Source organism: Salmo trutta, chromosome 12 (genome assembly GCF_901001165.1).
Source record: "Salmo trutta chromosome 12, fSalTru1.1, whole genome shotgun sequence".
In the NCBI taxonomy this organism is placed as follows: domain Eukaryota; kingdom Metazoa; phylum Chordata; class Actinopteri; order Salmoniformes; family Salmonidae; genus Salmo; species Salmo trutta.
The window spans coordinates 81,443,009-81,469,972 of NC_042968.1; the positions used below are offsets into that span (position 1 = coordinate 81,443,009).

General features: G+C 42.9%; 2 protein-coding genes and 1 long non-coding RNA gene across 5 annotated transcripts; 1 reads left to right on the forward strand and 2 right to left on the reverse strand.

The window, feature by feature from the left end:
- Nucleotides 1-255: 255 nt before the first annotated feature.
- On the reverse strand, nucleotides 256-12,998 carry LOC115204388 (pyruvate dehydrogenase E1 component subunit alpha, mitochondrial). Of its 3 annotated transcripts, XM_029769922.1 has the most exons (12): nucleotides 11,195-11,331; nucleotides 9,318-9,338; nucleotides 5,543-5,611; nucleotides 5,276-5,449; nucleotides 4,772-4,898; nucleotides 4,520-4,611; nucleotides 4,289-4,381; nucleotides 4,025-4,180; nucleotides 3,870-3,941; nucleotides 3,679-3,746; nucleotides 3,308-3,416; nucleotides 256-1,534 (listed from the first exon to the last, which is right to left on the reverse strand). In XM_029769922.1, exons 1-12 carry the CDS (start codon nucleotides 11,249-11,251, stop codon nucleotides 1,370-1,372), a joined length of 1,203 nt encoding a protein of 400 aa, XP_029625782.1. In that variant the 5' UTR covers nucleotides 11,252-11,331; the 3' UTR covers nucleotides 256-1,369. The 3 variants fall into 3 exon arrangements, with proteins under 3 accessions (XP_029625782.1, XP_029625781.1, XP_029625783.1); XM_029769921.1 differs by lacking the exons at nucleotides 9,318-9,338; nucleotides 11,195-11,331 and adding an exon at nucleotides 12,924-12,998; XM_029769923.1 differs by lacking the exon at nucleotides 9,318-9,338 and having other exon boundaries at nucleotides 11,195-11,333.
- LOC115204390 (uncharacterized) lies at nucleotides 6,687-9,311 on the reverse strand. Its single transcript, XR_003880360.1, has 2 exons — nucleotides 8,888-9,311; nucleotides 6,687-8,507 (listed from the first exon to the last, which is right to left on the reverse strand). It is a non-coding gene; the product is annotated as an uncharacterized LOC115204390 (long non-coding RNA).
- Nucleotides 12,999-13,763: 765 nt separating the features above from the next.
- On the forward strand, nucleotides 13,764-26,490 carry LOC115204393 (peroxiredoxin-4). Its single transcript, XM_029769926.1, has 7 exons — nucleotides 13,764-14,064; nucleotides 22,791-22,908; nucleotides 24,640-24,756; nucleotides 24,855-24,977; nucleotides 25,203-25,333; nucleotides 25,460-25,494; nucleotides 25,614-26,490. The coding sequence occupies exons 1-7, from the start codon at nucleotides 13,851-13,853 to the stop codon at nucleotides 25,662-25,664; spliced, it is 789 nt and encodes a 262-aa protein (XP_029625786.1). The 5' UTR covers nucleotides 13,764-13,850; the 3' UTR covers nucleotides 25,665-26,490.
- The last annotated feature ends 474 nt before the right edge of the window (nucleotides 26,491-26,964 follow it).

The following is a 26,964-nucleotide window of genomic DNA, read 5'->3' on the forward strand; positions in this document are numbered from 1 at the left end:
CTCTGGAATGCGTCACCCGGCCATACGTCATTGGTTGGGAGGGACATTATATGGCATCAAAACAGGTGATGATAAGCAATCACTAAGTTAAAGTTGATCAAATATGCAATATGCCTCGATGTGACATGGAAAATGTAACCTAGAACTTACATCACAATAGGGTCATATAAGTTGAATAGCCATGTCATTGTTTAACATTAAGCCTCCCATCCATGCCTTTTGTTTAGAACAAGGATCACACAGTCACACTTCAGATACATTTGTACACAAAGCTTTCTTTCTAAGTTTATTTGTTTGATAGACTGTACAAAGACAATCAAGGCATACATACACTTCCTGATCTCATTAGCATCTCTGGGGGAAAACCAGGACAGATCTGTGTGTAGTGCCCCACTGTTCTCTGACCATTATCCACTGTAACAGTTGACGTCCAAGACTCCCAAAAAAGGCATTTTCTATTCCTGCTTAAAGTAGTTGTAGTTTGAACAAACAGCACTGGGATGTCAGTTACAAGACACATTCAGCAATAAATACATGAGGCTGATAGAACAAAAAAATATAATTCAGGGAACAAGAGAACAGGGCAAATAATGATTTAGAAGGACAGTCATTGTCTACAAAGTTGGGGTATGACTGACAAGATAGTGAAGGCATGAGGTCAACAGGATTTAATAATATCTCCCTGATGCATCGCACCACAATATCCAGAATTCATCCATTCGGCTCTGCAGTGTTTGTGTTCTGCTACGAGTGACCCGCAGCCTAGAGACATGAGACGCTCATCGTCAAAACATAGACAAGATCCCACAGGCACAGATTTGATTTGGCATTACAAAAAAATAAAAAAAGAATCCCAATGTAAATCACTTTATTTAATATACCCTTTGATCTTATATTTGGAGAGAAAACAACCACAATCATTGAATAGGAGTAACTACGTCTAATGTTGATAAGGACAATTGGTCCATGTGACCAGTCTCAGAACATTTGGAGAGGGACAATGAAAGATTCTTAACTTCTCTGTTAATAAGAGCCTTTTATTGGGGCGAGAGATTAGAGTCCATGAAGGCCATTGGCTGAGATGGAGAAGGTGATGTGTGCAAAGATAAGTGTGTTGATGGAGGATAGGGGAAGGGCCTGGGAGACGAAGGGGTGGGGCACAAGAGCTTTTAGCTCAGCGTTTCCCCAAACTCGGGCCTGGGGACCCAAAGGGGTGCACATTTTGGTTATTGCCTTAGCACTACACAACCCATTCAAATAATTAACTAATCATCAAGCTTTTATTATTTTAAATCAGCTATGTAGAGCGAGGGAAAAAACAAATGTGCACCCCTTGGGGTCCCGAGGGCAGAGTTTGGGAAACGCTACTTTAGCTGGTCGACGTCAGCTTGGTCCATGGGGTGGCACCACGCACTTCAAAGGGCTGATCGTTGGCGAAGATGTGGCTACACAGGTCATCCAGAGGGGGCTCGGGGTCTGTGGTGGCGAACTGTGCAGCATCTTCAATCTCCTTCCTCACCGCGATGTCAATCTCCTGCACACATACAGGACAAGAGAAGTTTGGTCTTACATCCTCAAAGACATGCTTCTATCAGATGTAACTATTTTCAATGTGTCAATAATCATGCGTTTTTCAAACAGATTCAGATATGACTTTATTTTGGCAGTTACCTGCACAAAGAAAACACTTGAGTAAATGAGGGATACAAAGTATAAAAGCAGGTGCTTCCACACAGATGTGGTTCCTGAGTTAATTAAGCAATTAACATCCGATCATGCTTAGGGTCATGTACAAAAATGCTGAGTTGCCCATTATTTTGGCTACCACGGCTAGAAGAAGCGATCTCAGTAACTGAAAGAGGGGCCTCAAGGGAGCATAGGGGGTTTAAATGGTGTGTGTCAGTCACCAGATCTCAATCCAATTGAACACTTATGGAAGACTCTGGAGCGGCACTTGAGATGGCGTTTTCCACCACCATCAACAAAACATGAAATGATGGAATTGATCATGGAAGAATGGTGTTGAATCCCTCCAATAGAGTTCCAGACACTTATATAATTTATGCCAAGGCACATTGAAGCGGCTCATGGTTGCCCAACACCCAAGGCTGGGCGATATGGCCTAAAATCATACATCCATTTTTAGTCTAAAGAAGCTTTACTAAAATACACTGCATTTCAAACAGTCAGCAATACTCAAATGAATTCAGGGCTTGTTAAATTATACCTAGGCTAAATATAAGCCTTCCACAACCATAAGACCCACTAATAATTACATGTTTAACCTGCTTTTAATTTTTATGATCAATTATCTTGCTTTCAAGTCGATCAGAATGCCCTTTTTTATAAAAAAGTTAACGAGAACCACGCATTCTTGTAGCAGGCATAGAAAATTAACACAGATCTCAAACACTCAAGCACAAGCCCACTTGCTAGTGAGCATCCAGCTAATCCTTACAGTTAAAGTAAACTTGGATCTATTTGCTAGCTAACAAGGTAAAACAGTTGAATTGTTATGAAGACATTCTTCTGTCTCCAACTGTTTGAACAGCATGCTAGCCTGTCCACTTTGTTCAGATGTTGAAATCAAGTGGCCTACCTTATTTCTCAGAATAAGTTGCTAATTCCTTATATAATAACTTTATGGCTATTGCACATTTATAAAACACATACTAGCTGTCTAGTCTAACAATCTGTGGGTTAAATGCTGCTAGCAGTACGTGGTACCGCAATATCGCGCGCAACAAACTGCATATACATTTTCCAGAATCAGTGTTCATTGATACTCCCGTTTTAGTAGGGTCTGCTCTTTGCACAATTTGAGGAGTTAAAACATAAAAATGGTATTCTTAGAAAGATTAAGTTTGTCTATTACAGTAAAATAATGTCTCAATATGACCGATTCTGTTGGACCAAACCTCAAATGCAAATAGCGAGTTGAAACAGCTTGTTGAAGAAGTGATCTTTCATCTTTGTTGTTGTGAGTGCCAGGTAGGGGAGGGGTTGTGTGTGTGTGTGTGTGTGTGTGTGTGTAAATGGGAAGGTGTACAGTCACAGCAGAAGGAACGAAAGAGACCAATAGTGAACAAGTGGACATAAGCTCTCATAAAAAAAAACTAGATTCTTGTGATAGGCATTTGGAATATTGTGCTAAAACAAACTAAAATTAATTTGATATGTCGCCCAGCCCTACCAACACCCTATTAAGACACTGTTGGCATTGTTTTTATTATGGCAGATACCTGTATATGCTGCCTATTCATACTATGTTGAATGTGCAGTATATTAGTGAATGTTTGAGAATCACCTTGAGCTCCTCTATGCTGGCCATGTTGTTGCTGAGCATGCGGTCCTTCAGCATGGAGATAGGATCGCTCTTACTACGGACCTCCTGGATCTCCTCACGTGTGCGGTAGCTGAGGAAGGGGGAAGAGCGGGTAGGGATCAGGGCTATTCAGTGTCACTACGGGGGGTAGGAGGGCAGGGAGGAGGCTACTGGGGGACATAACAGAGTGCAGGGACAACAATATATTAGAACACTGAAAGCTTAGCTGAATCCCTGGTACGTTGGCACTGATGGAGTAAAAAAAACAACATAGGTACGTAACAATAATCATGTCAATAACGACAATAGTAATATACTAATCCAATAGTAACAATATAGATGTAGACTTTTACCTGACCCCAGGATCGCTCATGCTGTGTCCATGGTAACGGTAGGTCTGTAGCTCCATGAGGATAGGGCCCTTTACACAGGTGGCGCACAGAGAAAGTCTAAGTTGTGCTACTTCGACTAAAACACACAAACCTGTACACAGTACACACAGAAACAAATCAACCATCCTACATACTCTAAGGTTGAAGCTCACCTTTCCAGATCGGCAGTGATCAGCTGCAAACTTGGTGGCCTCTCTAACACACAGGACATCCATCCCATCCACCTGGATACAGATACATTGTGTGAGACTACGGAATATATTTTGTAAGAGGTACAGGAGCTTGAATGTATTAGTTAGCCGTCTACCCTAATGCCAGGAATGTAGTCTCCTCTCTTGTAGTATTCGGTGCTCGCAGCAGAGCGCTCTACTGACGTGCCCATGGCATATTGGTTGTTCTCACAGATGAAAATGATGGGTAACTTCCAAAGAGATGACATGTTATATGTCTCAAAGATCTGACCCTGTGGATGAATAAAAATTCTGTCAACAGTTGGGGTCAAATAAAAACTTGGAGTGTCCTTCATATGTTTAATGCATGCAAGGTTCAAGAAGCATGCCTTATGTCAAACCTGATTGGCTGCTCCATCACCATAGAGACTGACACACAGCTGATCATTGCCCAGGTACTTGCAGGCCAGGGCTACACCGGCTCCCAGCGGTACCTGAGGAGAAATTAGGCAGGTGTTATATTTGTGAATCTTTGAATCGGATATAAACCAGGTGCAAATGAGGTTAAAAAGAAATCAAAATGGGATTCTTTCAAATAGATAAAGGAATAACGCTAGGCCTTTGTGAATTACCTGAGCTCCCACAATGCCATTGCCTCCATAGAAGTTTTTAGTATACATGTGCATAGAGCCTCCCTTGCCCTTAGCAATGCCTCCTCTACGACCTAAGAGACAGCAAAGGAACAAAATACAAAAATTAGGAAAGAAAATGAAGAGAGCGAAAGGAGGTTAGTTTGATTTTATCTCCCTAAACATTAAGAGGTTCAAAGTAGAGTGATAAGATCTTATTAGGGTTCTCTATTGGACTGAGTCAAGTCCACTCACCAGTGAGCTCTGCCATGATCTCCCTGATAGTCCCACCCCTGGTGAGGGTGTACCCATGGGCACGGTATGCAGTGATCAGGTGATCTGACAGGGTGATACCCCCCTCAATGCCAACCGCACAGGCTTCCTATCAAAGAATAACTATCTCTGAGCATTCATATTGACTCAAATTTTATTGGTCACAAATATTTAGCAGATGTTATTGCAGGTGCAGCGAAATGCTAGTTGCTATTTGAATGCAGTGTGTGCGTGTGTCAGTGGAGGCTGGTGGGATGAGCTATAGGAGGACAGGTTCATTATAATGGCTGGAATGGAATAAATGGAACAGAATCAAAAATGTGGTTTCCATGTTTTATGTGTATGATACGGTTCCATTTGTTCCATTCCAGCCATTACAATGAGCTTGTCCTCCTATAGCTCCTCCCACCAGCCTGCAATAGTGTGTGTTCATGTGAAACTGTATGTTTGCTTATACAATAGGTGAGAGTGATTGTGTCTTCTAACCTGGCCATCATACAGGTGACAAAAGCCTCTGATGATCTTCTGCTTGTAGAGCTGGTCAGCCTTCAGCTCCATGCGTCTTATGGTCTGCATGGTACGGTAATACTTCAGCCCCTCCTCCCGGGTCAGAGTGGCTGTCAGGGGTGGGCCCTCCTCCAGGCGATGAAGGTCAACTTTCTGCAGGAGAACACACACAATGAGAACTCAACAAGGCAGACCGTGAGCATCAAAATCAGCTACACATTTTTTGTGTATATTGTTTTGTTTTACCTTTATGTCAAAGGTGGCCTCAGGAGTGAAATCAGCATACGAGCGTGACGCCACCACCAGGCTGGCGGCCTAAAATAAAACAGAGGACACTTGAGAGACACACGTACATTTAACCGGATATCATCACGTCTTTTCACAACACAAATCTACTTCGCAAGACCTGCGGTTGGGCAAGCCGGGAGAGGCAGCACAAAAGCATCTGCGCTAGGACAGACCCATAAAGTGAGAAGTCGAGTGAAAAACTATGGTATGGAACATAGCTATACTTCCAGAGGTTGATCCACACACAACAACGAGACTGAAGAAACACTCCATTGCCACTGACAAGCACTAGTGAAGTCAGACTGGTTCAGTGTTTTTCAAGACAATCAACTAACAAGAATGCCTCATTGGCTGAAAAAAGACATATCCAGAATATTTCCGTCACACTGAAAATCAAATGTGTGTTCAAATGTGAATGAAGGAGAAATATATTATTGTGTTGTAGACCACATTTCAGGGTGGGCAGGTTCACACAGCCAGTCAATTCAAGCACTAAGGAATATGAGTGATCACACCATGGGATAGCCTTACATGCTGACCACACCAGTTGGGTCGCGTGCACGAGCGTTGCAAAATAAATGTACACATACATGTTATTCAATCATTGCACCCACACTGCTCACACGCGGCAACGAGCATCTACGTTGCCAGGCGCTAAATAGAAGTTGATTCTATTTGTCGCAGAACGCACTGCAAGTCCTGCCTCTCCCAACTTCTCATTGGGTTTTAGAAGCCTATACCCACATGCCATCTTCTCATTGGTTTTTAGGAACATATACCCACATGGGTGATTGAAAGATGAACTGAAGTCAGTTGTGGTAATGCATCTTATTATGAAAGTTAGTTGTTAAATCGCCATATAAAGTCCAAAGAAGAAAAAGCCTGGATGGAGGAGAGATGACTAGAAACGATTCAGTTGGCCGTTTTATGTGTGGATTAATTGTCGGAGTAGAGGACCTTGTGCATTTCAGGTAAAATAACTGCTCAATGTTTATATCCCAGGACAAATTAGCTAGCAACTGCAAACTAGCTAGCCAAATTGCCATAAATGTTTTATGCTTTTCAACCTGTCCCTAAATGAATATAATTGGTTCAGAGTTTGTTTTGATACTTCAACCTCCGTGTCGTGATCGCGTTTGGTGTGGGGGGACAAAATCAATTCACGCACGTGCGCGTCTGGTTTGGGCATGGTGTTAGTGAGAGAAAACAGGCAGATCACAGCATCTGTGCATCAGGCAAAGTACTGTAAAAGCATGAATCGTGGTGAGGGGAGGAGTGTAAGATACAGAGGGGCTGCCACTACTCCCAGCAAGCTGTAGCTCTGGTAAAGGAGTGTCTTCAGTCAAGCTGAGGGCGATCTCAGGGTGTTGAAGCAACGCTATGTCAGTATTCTGGCTCCTCTCTGCCAGCTGAAGCTCAAATATGGATGAGTCAGAAGCACCTCTGTTAGTACTGATGTCAGGTTCTGAAACGTTTAATTCCCGAGTTGGTTGGTCCACTTTAAGAGGTATTCCTGGTGATGTTAGTTCAAACGTTAGTCGGTCAGAGACCATTTCTGCTTCTGGTAAAGTGTGTTCTATGATGGGCGCATCAGAGGTTAATGGAGGTAAAAATTGATTCTGATACTTGAGTCCATTGCAGCTGACTGTGAATATGAATTTAATTCTGGAATAACTGGGTTTGTACCAAGTGGTTCGCATAAAGTTAATTTTGAAACAGAGGGGACATTTAAGGGTTCTTCTAAAGGTTCTAAAACAGTCGGAGCAGTATCTGCTAAGGGTTCTGAAACAGTCTGGGCAGTACCTACTAAGGGTTCTGCTTCTGAAACAAAATCGGGGAAATATCTGCTAAGGGTTCTGAAACAGTCGGGCCAGCTGCTAAGGGTTCTGGTGAGTTAAGATTTGGTTAATCTGATAAGGATCATTTTGAGACTGGCAGGTCTGTATTTATCACATGCTTTAGTGATGTTAGATCTGCAGATGGTTTGTCAGTGTCAAATGACTCCTCTTCAGGTTTACTGCTAAAGGCAGGGGACCGATTGACCAGAGTGGCCTCTGGGGATTCTTAAAGTATTAGTCTGCTGGCAATTTTAAGTTCTGGGATCAGTACAGCACTGTGGTCTGTTTGGTTAAATGTTAGATCAGTCTGACCTGTTAAAATTGTCTACTAGAGGACTGTGTGAGAAAGTATAAATCTGTGTCTGGCTTGTAGGGTAGTAGTGCTGGATCTGAGTCTGGCAGAGAGGTAATATCAGCATACTGCCCCTGGACCGCCAGCAGCCCTGCGCATGGAGGACTGGGGAGAGAAGAGCCAGGCAGAACAGTCACTGCAGAGCCAAGAGCAGGGGTGTCAAACTCATTCCATGGAGGACTAAGTGTCTACTTGTTTTTCCTTTCAATTTGGTGTCCAATTAAGACCTAGACAACCAGGTGAGGGGAGTTCCTAAATAATCACTGACCTTGATTCATCAATCAAGTACAAGGGAGCAGAAAAAACCTGCAGACACTCGGCCCTCCCGTGGAACGAGTTTGACACATGTAGTCTAGAGGTAAAGTCAGCACATTACCCACTGAGGGGGTTCTACTGCAGCTCAAATAGCTAAAGGTCTGGTGGTTGTTCTGAAGGTGTTGAACCAGTCTAATACTAAAAAGCTATTTTAATCTGCATCATCTGAGTGATTGGCCAAGTCATCTAGGAATCCAAACCAGCCTCTAGGAATCCATCCAAACCAGCCTCTAGGAATCCATCCAAACCAGCCTCTAGGAATCCATCCAAACCAGCCTCTAGGAATCCATCCAAACCAGCCTCTAGGAATCCATCCAAACCAGCCTCTAGGAATCCATCCAAACCAGCCTCTAGGAATCCATCCAAACCAGCCTCTAGGAATCCATCCAAACCAGCCTCTAGGAATCCAAACCAGCCTCTAGGAATCCAGGAAATAATGAAAATGTGTTATCATCACACATAAAAAAATAAAAATTAAATTGTTGAAAAAAAACTGCACCAACGAAGGCCTTTCAATTGACTCAGCCTTGAAACACATAGGATTGTTCTAAACCACATTCTCCACACTTATTACCTTAATAACCAAACAACTTTCCACTCACAACATTTAAAACAACTATACCAGTGGAGGCTGCTGAGGGGAGGACGGCTCATAATAATGGCTGGAACAGAGCGAATGGAATCAAACATGGAAACCATATGTTTGACTTTAGAGAGGTATCAACACCCATTATCACGTGCCCGTCCTCCCCAATTAAGGCGCCACCAACCTGTGAACTATAGCTACCTAGTACCTACCAATCAGATCCCTTTTGTCTTTGTCAAAGCAGCTGCACTATGCTGTTGGCTCCGAGACCCCTTTCCAATGATAAATAACTAAGTAGGCCTAGCTAGTAGCTATAAATGAATGAGAGAGGTCTGTGTGTGCGTGTGAGAAAAAAAGCCAACAAGATGAGGTATTAGGAGCAGAAAGCATAGCATAATTGTTTAAAGAGAACATTTCCAAATGAAAATTATTCTAGAGGGGGTGGGTAAATGCAATGTTAAATTATTCCGTATATGGACCCCAAATAAATAAATAAATGAATGAGTGAAAGTATAGAATATAATGTTAACATGTGAAAGGGAAAGAAATCATTAGGAATAAAGATGGAGCACAAAATAGGCAGAATCGGCTGTGCCACAGGGATTGTATCACCGACTACACTACAGTAAAACCTCATCTTACCTCTGACACAACCTGGGCTCCCTATCAGGCAGCCAATGGGAGAGAACCAGAAGGGAAGGAGTGAGGGAGTACAACAGGAGATCAAGATATAAAGAGATAGATACATTAGAGAATCACAGGAAAGATTTTATTGTCAGACATGAAAGGGGAAATTCAGACAATTCTGTGCCACAAATGTTTGAGTTGTGTTATTCAAGGTGACCAGTCAATCATTGAAAATATTTTTCCCCCCCCCTCCACTTTTTTTTATTTTTTTTATATCGCTAGCTGCAACAGAATACCATTGTGGAAAGCATTTTTATGTCTACGAGTCCAGTATGAAGGAAGTTTATTTAACTAGGCAAGTCAGTTAAGATCAAATTCTTATTTACAATGACGGCCTACCCCGGCCAACGCTGGGCCAATTATGCACCGCCCTATGGGACTCCCAATCACGGCCAGATGTGATACAGCCTGGAATTGACCCAGGGACTGTAGCGACGCCTCTTGCACTGAGATGCAGTGCCTTAGACCGCTGCGCCCCTCGGGAGTCCTAGTTAAAGGTATTTCACAAGCCAATGCTATCTAGCGTTAGCGCAATTACTGGAAGTCTACAGCAACAGTTAGCATGCTAGCTGTTTCTGTTCATCTGACTCTGGGGAAGTAGATAAATGGCTTCATTGCCTAAATCTATCCATTTAATATGAAGAAAATTAGTAATTGGAGCTAATTACAGGGTTTTTCCCGTTATAGAAAATTGTTAGGTGGTCCTTCTTTGTGGTAATTTTCAAAAGCATGCAGAAAATATATTGAACTATATTTATTTTTAAATACAATCTCTGAGAACTAAATATCAAAATTAATTGGTAGAACTACAGAAAATTTGCTTCACAAAAGCAGAATTATTTACGCCGCCAAGATACTTTTCTAGGTAATAGACTGTTAGAGTGTACACTTCCAATGAACTGTGGAGAGGTCAAAATAAAGAAATGTCTACAAAATCTATTAATCAAATGTTTTTCATTACCGGTACTTCTACTTACCATTATTCACCTATGAGCCTCCGTCAAAGCTTTTTCTCATCATTGAGGACTTACCACTGGATATCTTGATTAAAAGCTGACATGATGGCAAAGAGAGTTTGAATGAGAAAAGTTCTCTTTACAGGTTGCCCGTGTGGTTGATCCTTTTGGCGGTAAGAATATAACCACAGGAAAGTATAATTACATAAACTTTTCAAAGCGCTGGCAGTGCATTTCTATCACCTGAAACATGCGCCCAATATTAAAATAGATGCACAAGACACATGCACGTGTTTACATGGTTCTGCACATGCTTTAGGTGATAGAAAACTGAATGAACTACCAGCGCTTTGAAAAGTAGATGTAATTATACTTCCTGTGGACATATTGTCTCACATTCAAACAGCAAAAATGACAAACCGCACAGACAACCGGTAAAGTACGTTGAAATACATTTGTATTCAACATGTTGGCTTGTTGAGGTCGTGATCGATCACTTTCCTGATTCAAACTCTGATTTCTGTCCGACGTAGAATTCTATGGAATTGAACGTCGGGTTTCCAATCCAGGCAATCTTGAACGCACCATGATGATAACTATTTTGACAAGTTGGCAGCTAAATAAACGAGTTGTTAGCTAACTAAGTAGGCATATGATTCGTTGGATTATAACTAGTTCGTAGATGTAACTAAAACTTGCCAAGTCATATTTACCTAAAGCCAAGGGCGGCTAGCTAGTTACTGCGGTACGGGTACGAATCGGGGCCTAGCGGTATGGCAAGGTCAGGACGGCAGCTGAACTGGTCTCGTTTTTTAAGAAAAGGACAAGCGGTCATGTGTATCCTATACTAAAATACTATACATAAACAATACTTACATTTCTTCTTGCGCTACCTCTCAGCACGTTGGAGATTATTGTCAACATCTTTTGCATACTATTTGGCCGCCAGCGATCTGCAGGTTTTCCCCTCCGTCCTTCCTGCCTGTCAAAACAAACGCTACCAAAATGACGTTTCGGACAAACCCACGTCGACTGCAGATGACGACATGCGCTACGCCTAAAAAATAAATGCACGAGCTTCGAGATATAGTAGAAGCACAGGCTTCTTTCTGTACGAGCGAGTTCCTCTTCAAGTATTTGATTGCACAATGAATTACCAGGCACTACTTCGATTATGTTTAACGGCGGATAGCATCCAATACATGTTGCATTACCGAAACCAACTGAAAAGAGGAGCGACCTTTAACATTGTGTTAAAGGTCCCCAAAGCACACACATCCCTGGGTCGCTCCTATTTTCAGTTCGCTGCAGTTAGCGACTGGAACGACATGCAATAAAACACTCAAATTTGACCGTTTTATCTCCATCTCTTAATTCAAAATCTCAATCATGGACACTCTTACTGACAGTTGTGGGTGATTCGCGTTATGTATTGTCTCTACCTTCTTACCCAATAATGTTTCTACCATGCGATGTTGTCTTAGGTCTCTCTTTATGTAGTGATGTGTGTTTTGTCCTATATGTATTTTTTAATTTGTTATCCCTGTCCTCGAAGAGGAGCCTTTTGGTAGGCTGTCATTGTAAATAAGAATTTGTACTTAACGGACTTGCCTAGTTAAATGAAACTAGACTGGGGTATGTATGCCTTATACAAGAGCTACCCAACCCTCTTCCTGGAGATCTACAGTCCAGTGGGTTTTCAGTCCAACCCTAATTGAACTAATTAGCTGCTCAAGACCTTAACTAGCTAAATCAGATATGCTAAGTTAGGGTTGGACTGAACCTACAGGACAGTAGCTCTCCAGGAAGAGGGTTGGACAGCCCTGCCTTATACTTTGTGAGGGAAGATGGTATGATATTTAAAAACTATAACCCTACACTCATTAAAAACACACCACACTATTTGACTATTTAAACATATATAATCCTACCTCAGGCCAACAGCCTGGGAGGACAGGACACCACCACTCAACACACCCTGTAACTCTTCTAACGTCAAATCTCATACACCAACATATTTTTTTATGCAGCTGCCACCACAACCTCTATTTTCTGCGACTTATGTTCCATCCCTGTGGTACAGTTGATAACTATTGCTATGAACGCTAAAAAGCCAAAGCCAATTCTCACACGAATCCTCCCAGGATCCCTCCCCCTTAACCCACCTTCCTCAACATCCGATAGACACCCTCTGCATTACTCTAACCTCAACCGGTCTCTCTCGCACCGGACATTTCTGATCCCCAGCCCCATGGGCACCTGTACAATTAACACATACTGATTTTTTTCTCCAATACTACACATTCCTTTGTCTCATGCCCTTCTGCACACTTCTCACACCTGGAAACCTCCCTCCTACACACTGCTGGGACATACCCATAAGCTTGACACCTGTAACAACGTAATGGAATCGTCACAAACGCTTGTAGTGGATAACTGAAATATCCTAACATCACTTTGTCGGACAAAGACTCAACATCAAAACTCAAAAGAACAAACAATGACATCTGTTTCACCAGTCACTACACCCTGTCTGTCACACCAAACGATGAGGGTCACAAACACCTGGAATCTTCCCCTTCAGTTTGTCCACTTTCACATTTACCTTTACCCCAGTAATCGCTCTTTTCAACAGCGCAAAACAAGTTCCATCTCTTGTCCCCATTCGTGTGGTGCGGAACCCCTGCTCCCTCTGACCAGCGGAAACACAAACAATTATCACAAGACCACGTAGGCTTACCTTAACCGATACCACAGCACCCAACGTTTTCACCCACCCTGAAACCATATATGGATCAGCCAAAAGGCAGCGGTCAACTTTCTTCAAAAATGTTACTCCTACCATCACAGACTTAAAAACAAATCTTTATCATGACCATCGGTGCAAGCCTCGGGAATTTCCAGGCACATACAAAAGAAAATGGTAAATAGAAATGATGTATAAACTGGTATATGATTTTTTTTATACAGGGACCTTCAAGGAATAAAGTGGATAAATGACTGTATTACAAGTAGTTTCTCTCTTTTTTCTTAACATTTTTATTACTACTTGTTCTTTTTTTACTTTTGTATTTGGCATTTGATTTTTGATTGATATTGTTATTCTACTGCATTGCTGAGGAGAGTTAACAAACAAGGGGTTCACTCTACCATGTGCACGTGACCAATACACTTCGATTTGATTCTATACATCCTTCACATCCCTGTTTAAGATTAAGTAACACAATAGGAACTATATTGTGAGGACCCTTGAATGCAAAAATAAGAATGATCAAATAAACAAAATAGGTAATATTGCAATACTTTCATCACATTTTTGTCATATAGTTTGATATACACAAATCGATCATTATCAGACACTAATAACCATTTCTGTTGTCTTGAACAAGGACGACCTCCTTTCAGGAGAAAGGGAAAGTACCTTGCGAAAAGGTTCTATCGATCGAGGCCATTAACTGCGCGTTCACGTGAAATAGCGCCCCTGCACTTTCCTAGAAGCTAGCTAGCTACGTGCTTTTAGCAAGACAGTGTAATGGACGTCATGCTTCATATGAAGATGTTAAAGGACATTTTAAGTGTGTTTTGCACAATTTGTTTTGTCACCAATTTTTCCACTGCAGCCCAAGACGGCTCTAATGGGAAAAAGGATCAAGAGTGTCACAACTACGCTGGAGGACACGTCTACCCTGGAGAGGCTTTCCGTGTGCCCGTCTCTGACCATTCCCTGCACCTCAGCAAGGCGAAAAGTGGGTATTGTCCCTGTCCCCCTGCACAGTTGTACTTAACAATCCCATTGACTCTAAAATGGTTTTAAATTAAGTTGTCTTTTTACTCAACATTTATATGCATATGGTACTTCTATTTTTAGCTACGGCGCTAGCTAGCTTGACTGCAGGCAACTTAATTAGCTAACGTTAGCTGACTTGATTTGCTAGACACCGTGCCAATTATCTGCAAATTGTCCAGTTTTCCCTTGCCAAGTTCACCACTGACGTTAGCATAACATTTGTATGCGCGTTATTGTAATATGCCAGCTTTTACTTGTCGATCAAAATTCACAAGTAGTAGTTAGTACATTTGGACACGTCATGCCAAAACTTTGCTCCAATTACTTGGTCGAGTACAGGAGTACCCGCGCAATAACAATTAACATTACTGCGCACCACACAATCCCAATGGCTTCATCTCAGTCAGTCAGTTATGTTATGTTAAATAAGTGGGTTCCTCTTCGAATTTACGCCTTCATCAGGTAAATTCTCAGTAGATGGCCTCCATTATCGCTTTCACATTTCCTGCGTTTTCCAAACAGAAAATGGCGAGGTGACAAGGAAGCCAATTTGTATTTATTTTTATTTCACCTTTATTTAACCAGGTAGGCTAGTTGAGAACAAGTTCTCATTTACAACTGACTTCTGATACCAGACTTCTGAGATGCACCCAATCAGAATACACTATATATATATATATCTATATCTATCCAAGATAGTGTAGCAGTCAGACATCTTTGTCCTGTCGTGTCCCTTGTCTATATCTTCGCATATCTTTTAAAAATATTTTTCTAAATACTCTCCTGCAACCCGCCTCACCCAATGTGGCGTGGATCTATTTACTTAGGATCTGGAATCCCTCAACTGAAGCTAGCCAGCTAACTACCTACCAGCTATCAGTCAGCAAACCATTGCTAGCAGTCATCAGCTAACCTTCAGCTCGGAAAGCTCTCGCCAGTTCGAACAACGTGACTCAAACCAGAGCATAATGGTCCTATTATTATTTTCCCCCCCCATATCCCCGCATTCCTACCGTGAACTCGGAACATTTTTATCTGGATCTTCGCAACTAGCTAACCGCAATCCCGGGTGACTACTCCTGGCTAGCGTTTCCATCCCGGAGCAAGCACCAATTAGCTTGAAGCTAGCCCGGCCAGGGCTCCTGTGCTACCACCGAAGCCCACTCCTGGGCTACAATATCCGGACCGCTTCTACTGCCGGTACGGGGCACGGAACCCCGCCGATCCTCTACAACTGGAATACCGACATAATCTGCCCAAGGATTCCAACAGGCCCCTAAGGCGCAACGTCCGCTGAAGGCCCATTCTGCTAACCGCGGCCTACTAGCTACCTAGAGCTACTTGGAACCCTACTAATTCCACGACTGGTTTATCGAAGTCACCGCACGAAGAGGAAAAAACAGATTTAACCCCATCGCAACATCCCCCAAAGGCTAACTTGCTAGCACGGGTCTGCTAACTGCTAGCCCCGGTCTGCCAACTGCTTGCTTGCTAACCTGGTCTGCTAGCTTGCCAGCCCCGGTCTGCTAGCTTGTTTAGCCCCGGCCTACTAACTGTTAGCTTGTTAGCATTGGCCTGCTAACTGTCTGAATCGCCGTGTCCCCAGTCAGCCCAACCACTCACTGGACCCATATGTTCACGTGGCTACGCATGCCTCTCTCTAATATCAATATGCCTCGTCCATTACTGTCCTGGTTAGTGATTACTGTCTTATTTCACTGAAGAGCCTCTAGCCCTGCTCAATATGCCTTAACCAACCATGTTGTTCCACCTCCTACATATGCGATGACATCACCTAGTTTAAACGTCTCTAGAGACTATATCGCTCTCATCATTACTCAATGCCTAGGTTTACCTCATGTACTCACATCCTACCTTACCTTTTGTCTGTACATTATGCCTTGAATCTATGCTATCGTGCCCAGAAACCTGCTCCTTTTACTCTCTGTTCCGAACGTGCTCGACGGCCAGTTCGTATAGCCTTTAACCGTACCCTTATCCTACTTCTCCTCTGGTGATGTGGAGGTTAATCCAGGTCCTGCAGTACCTAGCTCCACTTCCACTCCCCAGGTGCTCTGTTGTTGACTTCTGTAAAAGTCTTGGTTTCATGCATGTTAACATTAGAAACCTACTCCTAAGTTTGTTTTACTCACTGCTTTAGCACACAATGCCAACCCGGATGTCTTAGCCGTGTCTGAACCCTGGTTTAGGAAAATCACCAAAAACCCTGAAATATCCATCGCTAACTATAACATTTTCCGCCAAGATAGAACTGCCAAAGGGGGCGGTGTTGCAATCTACTGCAAAGATGGCCTGCAGAGTTCTGTATTACTATCCAAGTCTGTACCCAAACAATTCGAGCTTCTACTTCTAAAAATTCACCTTTCCAGAAACAAGTCTCTCACTGTTGCTGCTAGCTATAGACCTCCCTTTGCCCCCAGCTGTGCCCTCGATACCATATGTGAATTGATTGCCCCCCATCCATCTTCTGAGCTCGTGCTACTAGGTGACCTAAACTGGGACATGCTTAACACCCCGGCCATCCTACAATCTAAGCTTGATGCCCTCAATCTCACACAAATGATCAATGAACCTACCAGGTACAACCCCAAATCGGTAAACGCGGGCACCCTCATAGGTTGACATCTAACTAACTCACCCTCCAAATACACATCTGCTGTTTTCAATCAAGATCTCAGCGATCACTGCCTCATTGCCTGCATCCGTAATGGGTCTGCGACCAAACGACCACCCCTCAACACTGTTTAACGCTCCCTAAAACACTTCTGCGAGCAGGCCTTTCTAATCGACTTGGCCGGGGTATCCTGGAATGACATTGACCTCATCCTGTCAGTAGATGATGCCTGGCTATTCTTTAAAAGTGCCTTCCTCACCATCTTAAATAAGCATGCCCCACTGAAAAAAAATTGAACTAGGAATAGATATAGTCCTTGGTTCACTCCAGACCTGTCTGCCCTTGACCAGCACAAAAACATCCTGTGGCGTTCTGCATTAGCATCGAATAGCCCCCGTGATATGTAACTTTTCAGGGAAGTTAGGAATAAATATACACAGGCAGTTTGAAAATGCTAGCCTTAGCTTTTCTAACAGAAATTTGCATCCTGTAGTACAAACTCCAAAAGGTTCTGGGATACTGTAAAGTCCATGGAGAATAAGAGCACCTCCTCCCAGCTGCCCACTGCTCTGAGGCTAGGAAACACTGCCACCACCAATAAATTCACTATAATTGAGAATTTCAACAAGCATTTCTCTTCGGCTGGCCATGCTTTCCACCTGGCTACCCATACAAGTCAGCTGGGCTAGACAATCTGCACCTTCTCTTTCTAAAATGATCTGCCAAAATTGTTGCAACCCTTATTACTAGCCTGTTCAACCTCTTTCGTATCGTCTGAGATTCCCAAAGATTGGAAAGCTGCCGCGGTCATCCCCCTCTTCAAAGGGGGTGACACACTAGACCCAAACTGCTACAGACCTATATCTATCCTACCCTGTCTTTCTAAGGTCTTCAAAAGCGAAGTTAACAAACATATTACCGACCGTTTCGAATCCCACCGTACCTTCTCCGCTATGCAATCTGGTTTCAGAGCTGGTCATGGGTGCACCTCAGCCACGCTCATGGTCCTAAACAACAACAACCTCCATCGATAAGAGACATTACTGTGCAGCTGTATTCATCGACCTGGCCAAGGCTTTTGACTCTGTCAATCACCACATTCTTATTGGCAGACTCGACAGCCTTGGTTTCTCAAATGATTGCCTCGCCTGGTTTACCAACTACTTCTGAGTTGAGTGTGTAAAATCGGAGGGCCTGTTGTCCGGACCTCTGGCAGTCTCTATTGGTGTGCCACGGTTCAATTCTCGGGCCGACTCTCTTCTCTGTATACATCAATGATGTTGCTCTTGCTGCTGGTGATTCTCTAATCCACCTCTACACAGACGACACCATTTTGCGTAGTTCTGGCCCTTCTTTGGACACTGTGTTAACTAACCTCCAGACGAGCTTCAATGCCATACAACTCTCTTTCCGTGGCCTCCAACTGCTCTTAAACGCAAGTAAAACTAAATGCATGCTATTCAATCGATCACTGCCCGCACCTGCTCGCCTGTCCAGCATCACTACTCTGGACAGCTCTGACTTAGAATACGTGGACAACTACAAATACCTAGGTGTCTGGTTAGACTGTAAACTCTCCTTCCAGACTCGCATTAAGCATCTCCAATCCAAAATTAAATCTAGAATCGGCTTCCTATATCGCAACAAAGCATCCCTCACTCATGCTGCCAAACACCCTCATAAAACTGACCATCCTACCGATCCTCGACTTCGGTGACGTTATCTATAAAATAGCCTCCAACACTCTACTCAACAAATTGGATGCAGTCTATCACAGTGCCATCTGTTTTGTCACCAAAGCCCCATACACTACCCACCATTGCGACCTGTACGCTCTCGTTGGCGGGCCCTCGCTTCATACTCGTCGCCAAACCCACTGGTTCCAGGTTATCTACAAGTCTCTGCTAGGTAAAGCCCTGCCTTATCTCAGCTCACTGGTCACCATAGCAGCACCCACTCGTAGCACGCGCTCCAGCAGGTATATCTCACTGGTCACCCCCAAAGCCAATTCCTCCTTTGGTCGTCTTTCCTTCCAGTTCTCTGCTGCCAATGACTGGAACAAACTGCAAAAATCTCTGAAGCTGGAGACTCATATCTCCCTCACTAGCTTTAAGCACCAGCTGTCAGAGCAGCTCACAGATCACTGCACCTGTACATAGCCCATCTGTAAACAGTCGATCTACCTACCTCTTCCCCTACTGTATTTATTTATTTTGCTCCTTTGCACCACAGTATTTCCGCTTTGCACACTCATCCACTGTCAAATCTACCATTCCAGTGTTTTAATTTCTATATTGTATTTACTTTGCCACCATGGCCTATTTATTGCCTTTACCTCCCTTACCTCATTTGCTCACATTGTGTGTGTATATAGACTTATTTTTCTACTATATTATTGACTGTATGTTTGTTTTACTCCATGTGTAACTCTGTTATGTGTCGAACTGCTTTGCTTTATCTTGGCCAGGTCGCCGTTGTAAATGAGAACTTGTTCTCAACTTGCCAACTGGTTAAATAAAGGTGAAATAAAAAAATAGATCTACCATTCCAGTGTTTAATTGCTATATTGTAATTACTTTGCCACCATGGCCTATGAATTGCCTTAACTTACCTCATTTCCACTCACTGTATATAGATTTTTTGTTTTCTTTTGTTCTACTGTATTATTGACTATTTTGTTTATTCCATGTAACTCTGTATGTGTTTTAATTGCTTATGCTTCATCTTGGGCAGTTGCAAATGAGAACTAGCCTACCTGGTGAAATAACAAATAAAAATGTGGACACCCTTCAAATTAGTTGATTCTGCTATATGACAGGTGTATAAAATAGACAACACAGCCATGCAATCTCCATAGACAAATATTAGCAGTAAAATGGCCTTACTGAAGAGTTTAGTGACTTTCAATGTGGCATTGTCATAGGATGCCACCTTTCCAACAATTCAAAGTCCAAACTGCCTCGAAGCAAGGTCAGTACAATAACTTTTTGTCAGGAGCTTCATGAAATGGGTTTCCATGGCCGAGCAGCCGCACACAAGCCTAACATGCTGACCAGACCGGACACGTCGTGTGCGCGAGCGTCTCAAAATATATTTAGAAATTCATGTTATTCAATTATTGCACCCACGCTGCTTGTGCGAGCCAACGAGCGTCTGTGATGCCAAGGACTAAAATAGAACTCCTTTCTATTTCTGACGCAGATCGCGCTGCAAGTCCTGCCTCTCCCATCTCCTCATTGGTTTATAGAAGCAGGTACCCACGTGCCATCTCCTCATTGGTTATACCCACGTGGGTGATTGAAAGACAAACTGTGTTGCCGGTCGGTGTAGTAATACTATGACAGTGTAGAGCCAATCACCATATAAGTTCAAAGATGAAAAAGCCTGGAAGAAGGAGAGATGACTAGAAACTATTCTGTTGACCGTTTTATGTGTGGATTAATTGTTCGGAGTAGAGGACCTTAAATAACTCAATGTTTATATCCCAGGACAAAATAGCTAGCAACAGGATGCTAGCTAAATAGGACAAAGTAGCTAGGATGTGCAAGCTAACTAGCTACATTTCCATACATGTTTAATGCTTTTTGACCTGTCTCCAAATTAATGTCATTGGTTCAGAGTTTGTTTTGGTATTTTAACCTGCGTGTCGTGATCGCGTTTGTTGTAGGGGGACAAAATAAATGTATGCACAATGGCGCACGCGCGCAGCAGGTTTGGGTTCCGTGTAAGATCTTAATGCGCAAAATGCCAAGCGTTGCCTGGAGTGGTGTAAAGCTCGCCACCATTGGACTCTTGAGCAGAAAAAAACACATTCTCTGGAGTGGTGAATCACGCTACACCATCTGGCAGTCCGACTGACAAATCTAGGTTTGACGGCTGCCAGGAGAATGTTACCTGCCCCAATGGATAGTGCCATCTGTAAAGTTTGCTGGAGGAGGATTAATGGTGTGGGGCTGTTTTTCATGGTTCGGGCTAGGCCTTAGTTCCAGTGAAGGGAAATCTTAACGCTACAACATAGAATCGTCTAGAATGTCATTGTATGCTTCCAACTTTGTGGCAACAGTTTGGGAAGGCCCTTTCCTGATTAAGCATGACAATATCCCCGTGCAAAAAGTGAGGTCCATACAGAAAGTGTAGTGTAGATGATAACCCTACTGCTTGCTTACAGCAGCACTGGGGGTCTGACTGGCTTCCTGTTTAGATTAAAACATAGCAGAGCCAGCGTGAGATATGGCTTGGAAAACGTACCTTAATCCAGGGATAAGAAATGTTATACTCTGAATAGGACCATTATCCCAACTGCTACACGAAAATAGAGAACATCTGCTACTTTTTCCAGAACTGCCACTTTTTCCAGAACTGCCCTTTTCGAGCTCATGCTAGGTAGCATAAGCCACACCAGCCATTTTGGAATGGCAGTGTCAGCCTTCTTCGATCTTTAACGGCGGTTGGCATCCAATAAATGTTGCATTACCGCCACCAACTAGACTGGTGTATAACTCCCTTACACTTTGCTTGAAAAAAGGAAAATCAACATATCTAACCCTACACTCATTAAAAACACGCCACCCTACTCCACTCTAAACCTATCTCAGGCCAACAGACTGAAAGGACGAGACACCACCACTCGACACAGCCTGTAACTCTTGAAACGTCAAATCTCGTACACCAAAATACTTCTCGTTTGGTGCGACGCGCCTGCTCCCTCAGACCAGCAGTGTCAGCCAATCGGCTCCTTTGTTATTCAACATATGCCATTCCATAATGGCAGTTGTGGCTACTGCTACCTAGCATCAGGATGAAAAAAATCTAGCAGTTTTATCTTCGAGGTGTAACAGTTGGGATAACAGAGTACAACGCAGTTCTCATCCCTGTATTGAGGTTTGTTTTCCGAGCCATATCTCACGCTGGCTCTGCGTTGTCTTAATATAAACAGGAAGCCTGTCTGACCCCAGTACAGCTATAATCAAGAGTAGGGTCGACATCTATTCTGGCTTATATGCACCCAATGATGTGATGCTCCCCATGGGATAGCCAAGTGTGCCACAAGCCTGCCCTGAGACATAGGCCTACCTGCACACTGCTCACCAACAATGAACTAATACTATTAGTTGTCGGCCACGCATACTATACTGAACGAAACTAGAAATGCAACATGTAAAGTGTTGGTCGCATGTTTCATGAGCTGAAAGAAGATTCCAGAAATTTCTATATGCACAAAAAGCTTATTTTGTGCACATTTGTTTACATCCCTGTTAATGAGTATTTTTCCTTTGCCAAGATAATCCATCCACCTGACAGGTGTGGCATATCAAGAAGCTGATGAAACAGCATTATTACGCAGGTGCACCTTGTGCTTTGGACAATAAAAGGCCACTCTAAAATGTGCAGTTTTTCACACAACACCACAGATGTCTCAAGTTTTGAGGGAGCGTGCAATGTGCATCCTGACTGCAAGAATGCCCACCAGAGCTGTTGCCAGAGAACTTAATGTTAATTTCTCTCCATAAGCCACCTCCAACATTTTGTTTAAGAGAAATTGGAAGTTTGTCCAACTGGCCTCAACTGCAGTCCACGTGTAACCACAACAGCCCAGGACCTCCACATCTGGCTTCTTCACCTGCAGGATCATCTGAGACCAGCCACTTGGACAGCTGATGAAACTGAGGAGTATTTCTGTCTGAGGAAAAACTCATTCTGATTGGCTGGGCCTGGCTCCAAAGTGGGTCGGGCCTATGCCCTCCCGGCCCACCGATGGCTGCACCCCTGTCCAGTCATGTGGATTTCATAGATTAGGACCTAAAGAATTTATTTCAATTGACTGATTTCCTTATGAACTGTAACTCAGTAAAATTGCATGTTGAGTTTTCTATTTTGTTCAGTATAAATGCAGTAATCATGTGCACAGCAGGATTCGTACCCTTCCTGTTTCTTTTTCATTTGGGATCTGAAGACTTTTGATTTGTTTGTCCCTAAAAGGTGATCAGAAAATATCTTGCTTGCTCATGCTTTGAACCATTATCAAATTATAATTGTTCTTATTTTTGCAGTTTCAAAGCCTGCACCTTATTTTGAGGGATCAGCTGTCATCGATGGAGAGTTTAAGGAGCTCAAGCTGTCTGACTACAAAGGGAAATACCTAGTCTTCTTCTTCTACCCCCTGGACTTGTGAGTACTGTCTCTTACTGACCTTCATCCTAAAACAAATCTCTGTACTGTTGGTTGCAACTGTCAGAAAATGTGTTCGTAGGCTAGTAACTATGTTATTGACTTTGTTACTTTGAAACGGTGGTCGACATTCCAGGCATCCCTAGTCGATCACCAAACTTTTCTGTTGAAAAGTCAACGATAAAGGCTGGCACTCCTTTTTTAAATTTTTTTTTATTGTGTTTGTTGCGCTGTTGGCAGTAGGTGCACTTGATTCAGAAGCCCTGCGCAGTGGGTAAGCAAAGTGTTCCCATTAACTTTTTTTCTGTCTGAAAAGACTAACTCTGCCTACCAGTCGGACCGGGAGATCTTTGGCCACTCAATTTAGCCAATCGGATAGTTCAAATTGCTGTGCCTACAGAGCTTCCATGCCCCCGGCCATGGCAAAGTTTGAGACTAGCCTACATAAGATGTAATAACTTTAAAAACCATGACCTCAGAGAGACTGTCAAAACAATAAAGCAAAGAGCTGCTGTTTTTCAGTAAGTTCATGTTTACATTTTTTTAAATTACTTTTTACCCCCTTTTCTCCCCAATTTCATGATATCCAGTTGGTAGTTAGTCTTGTCCCAGTCCATATGGACTCGGGAGAGGCAAAGGTTGAGAGCCATGCGTCCTCCGAAACACAACCACGCCAAGCCGCACTGCTTCTTGACACACTGCTCGCTTAACCCGGAAGACAGCCGCACCAATGTGTCGGAGGAAATACCGTACAGCTGGCGACCGCAGTCAGCGTGGATGGGCCTGTACTGCCACAAGGAGTCGCTAGAGCGCGATGGGACAAGGACATCCCAGCAGGCCAAACCCTCCCCTAACCCTGACGGCACTGGGCCAATTGTGCACCGCCTCACAGGTCTCCCGGTCCATCGCTGGCTGCGACACAGCCCGGAATCTAACCCAGATCTGTAGTGACGCCTCTAGCACTGTGATGCAGTGCCTTAGACCACTGTGCCACTTGGGAGGCCATGTTTAAGTATTTGGTCAGCAGTGTCGACACGGTTTTGTAATAGTGTTGAATAAAAACATAAAACGCGTTTCTCTGTACTTCCACTCATGCTGCAACTGCAATGAATGAGTAGCCAAGTGTATCGATAGCCCTGCGGTTTTTTTATTATTATTAGCAGCTTGTCTATTTTACTATTGCGGAATATTTCAATTTCTCTAGTCATAGGAACAAAAGCGAGATCTGACTATGAAAACCCGTTTTGAACGGTCATCCAACTCGTCATGATTTGAAAAATAAACAACAATCTGAACGGTAGGTCTCTGCTTTGTTTTTGACTGCAAAAGTTATCCTGACTGAGAAAAGGTTGGTGACCACTGCTCTAAAAGATCCAATAGAAATCTAAATCATCTGGGGTGTATTAATTACCTCTTGCAATGGAAACCGTTTACTGGTTTAAGAACCAAACAGAGAAAACGAAACGGAGGAACCTTCCTGTAGTTGCCCAATAGAAACTTTTGCATCAGAATTGGGTAATGAATACACCTCGGCTTTTAATCGTGAGTCTGGCCTATTTGTCTTAGTATTTTATCATGAAATATACACTGTAGTACACTTTTGAGTTCTTACCATTACATTTTCTATATTATAGAATCATTGACTGAATGAAAATGCAGTATGCTATGTCTAAAGTAATAATGCTGTTGGCTATGTATTATTCTGATGACCCTCACACTGTGTACCTGCAGCACGTTTGTCTGCCCGACTGAGATTATTGCATTCAGTGATCGTGTGCACGAGTTCCATGCCATCAATGCTGAGGTTGTTGCCTGCTCGGTCGACTCACAATTCACCCATCTGGCATGGTAAGATTATAAGCATCACACCCCTCTTCAGAGGTGCTTGGACTTTTTTAGAGCACTTCAGCTTTTTTTCCCTTGACCCTCTGGTTTTATGTTAACAGGATCAACACACCTAGGAAGCAGGGTGGACTTGGGCCAATGAAAGTCCCTCTGCTGTCTGACCTCACACACCAGATTTCCAAGGACTATGGCGTCTTCCTGGAGGACGCAGGACACACACTCCGGTGCAATTACACTCACACACAGAGTAGAAACTACTACAAAAGATGATGCCTAGTATTGGTTTGATACAACTGCTATAGCCAGAACATTTTTCCTCATTAACCTCCTTTTATAAATTGGTTCAGTGAAAAACGGTACAACAAAATACCTGTTAACTGTTTTAAGTTCATGAAGTCTAAATTCATGCAGTTTGAAACTGAAGCAATCATTGTCATTCTCCCCCTCAGGGGCCTGTTCATCATCGATGACAAGGGAGTCCTGAGGCAGATTACCATGAATGACCTCCCGGTAGGGCGCTCTGTAGATGAGACCCTGCGGCTGGTCCAGGCCTTCCAGTACACTGACAAACATGGTGAAGGTATGGTTCAGTCTCATCACATAACACATTCTCTGATATTATAGCTAGACACTTAACTACCTGTGGTTGCTATGGATGGTGTTTGTTTACAATTTGTGTGAAAGAAATACTTTTTTATTTTTGCAGTGTGCCCAGCAGGATGGAAGCCAGGCAGTGACACTGTGAGTTTCATACTGTGTGTGTGTGTGTGTTTCCAAGTAAGTGCATGCATGAGAGAAATATTATTTTCATAGACATTACTTGATACTCATGTACTAATTCAGTGTATTACTCTCCATAGATAATCCCAGACCCATCGGGCAAACTCAAGTACTTTGACAAGCTGAACTGACCCTCCCTTGCTCTCTAAACACTTTGGTTGAAGCTCAGAATAAAAACAGAGTTTTGATAATCTGGTGTCTGATTTGTTTTAGCAATGTACAGGCATATTTGACATAAATGTGATCTCTGAGTAAACTGGTTACCTTTTGAGATGAGAAACAGGCCAGGAACTACAACAACCAAATAATGTCTTTTGGAACTGAGTCACCCTCTCCTAATGGGAGACACTAGATGGTGATGTTGATGAAATTAGTGAAATAATGTATTCAGTGTTGATCCTAGGATTTGTTTTTCAGCTGGGTTGGCAAAGTTAGTGTAGTGGGCGTGGCCATTTCCCCCCCCCCATTTTTTTTGTTTAAGGGTCTCTTGGCCGCAGACACAATGTTGCTGTTAAAACTAATTTCTTGCAATTCTACACATTTTGCCATGGCTTAGGGTGTGTTCCTATTGGTGCCCCATGTCATGACATTTTGGGAATTTTAGATTCTTCCTGACTTAGTTTTTTATTTTGGTGATTGTTAGTTCTCAAAGATGAGAATTATTACATGACATACTTTACATACATACTTTATCTAGTTTTAGTCATATTTTTGGAGTCTAAATGAATATAGGGAAAACACTGTTCTTATATAATATGTTGAGTGTGCCAAATATGTCCCACTCCAATGGACTGGACGTCAGATAACAGTTGGCTATAACCTAGTTGATTGAATATTGGGCATTCCTGGGGAGGGGTCCTATAACAAATAAATACTCTGGGATATGATGGACATGCACTCTGGAAATAATTTGAAACGTTTTAAATGTAAATTAAACTACAGTACATCCATAATATGTACCTCAAAGTGCACACAATTCATTTACACAGCATGGTCTGCATGGTCACATGTCTCAATGAAATGCCATCAGAATACCACATGCAGGGCCAGTCAAAGAGAAACCAAACTTAGAGTTTCGTGGCAGTTTAAGGTCACAAGTTCATGGATCATGCCAGCATCTGTTTCCCTGGAGATTGTAGTACATCTGAGTCACTACTGTGAAGCTTTGCAGAGCAATGCCATGGACTGAGCCATAAACATTTTTTAAATACTGTCTTATCTAGTTTAAATTACTTCGTTGTAAAAGTCTAACTGACACTTCCAATAAATCCTGGGATTTCACACAACTCAGACTGGCAGTAGAATATTTCTGCCAACAGGTTTGGCCAAGACTGTAGGCCTATTTGACAAGAATAGGTGGTTTTTTTCTTAAGAATATTGGAGATTTTGTTGACATAAAGAAGAGATGAAGGGCCCTTAACCTCAGTGATT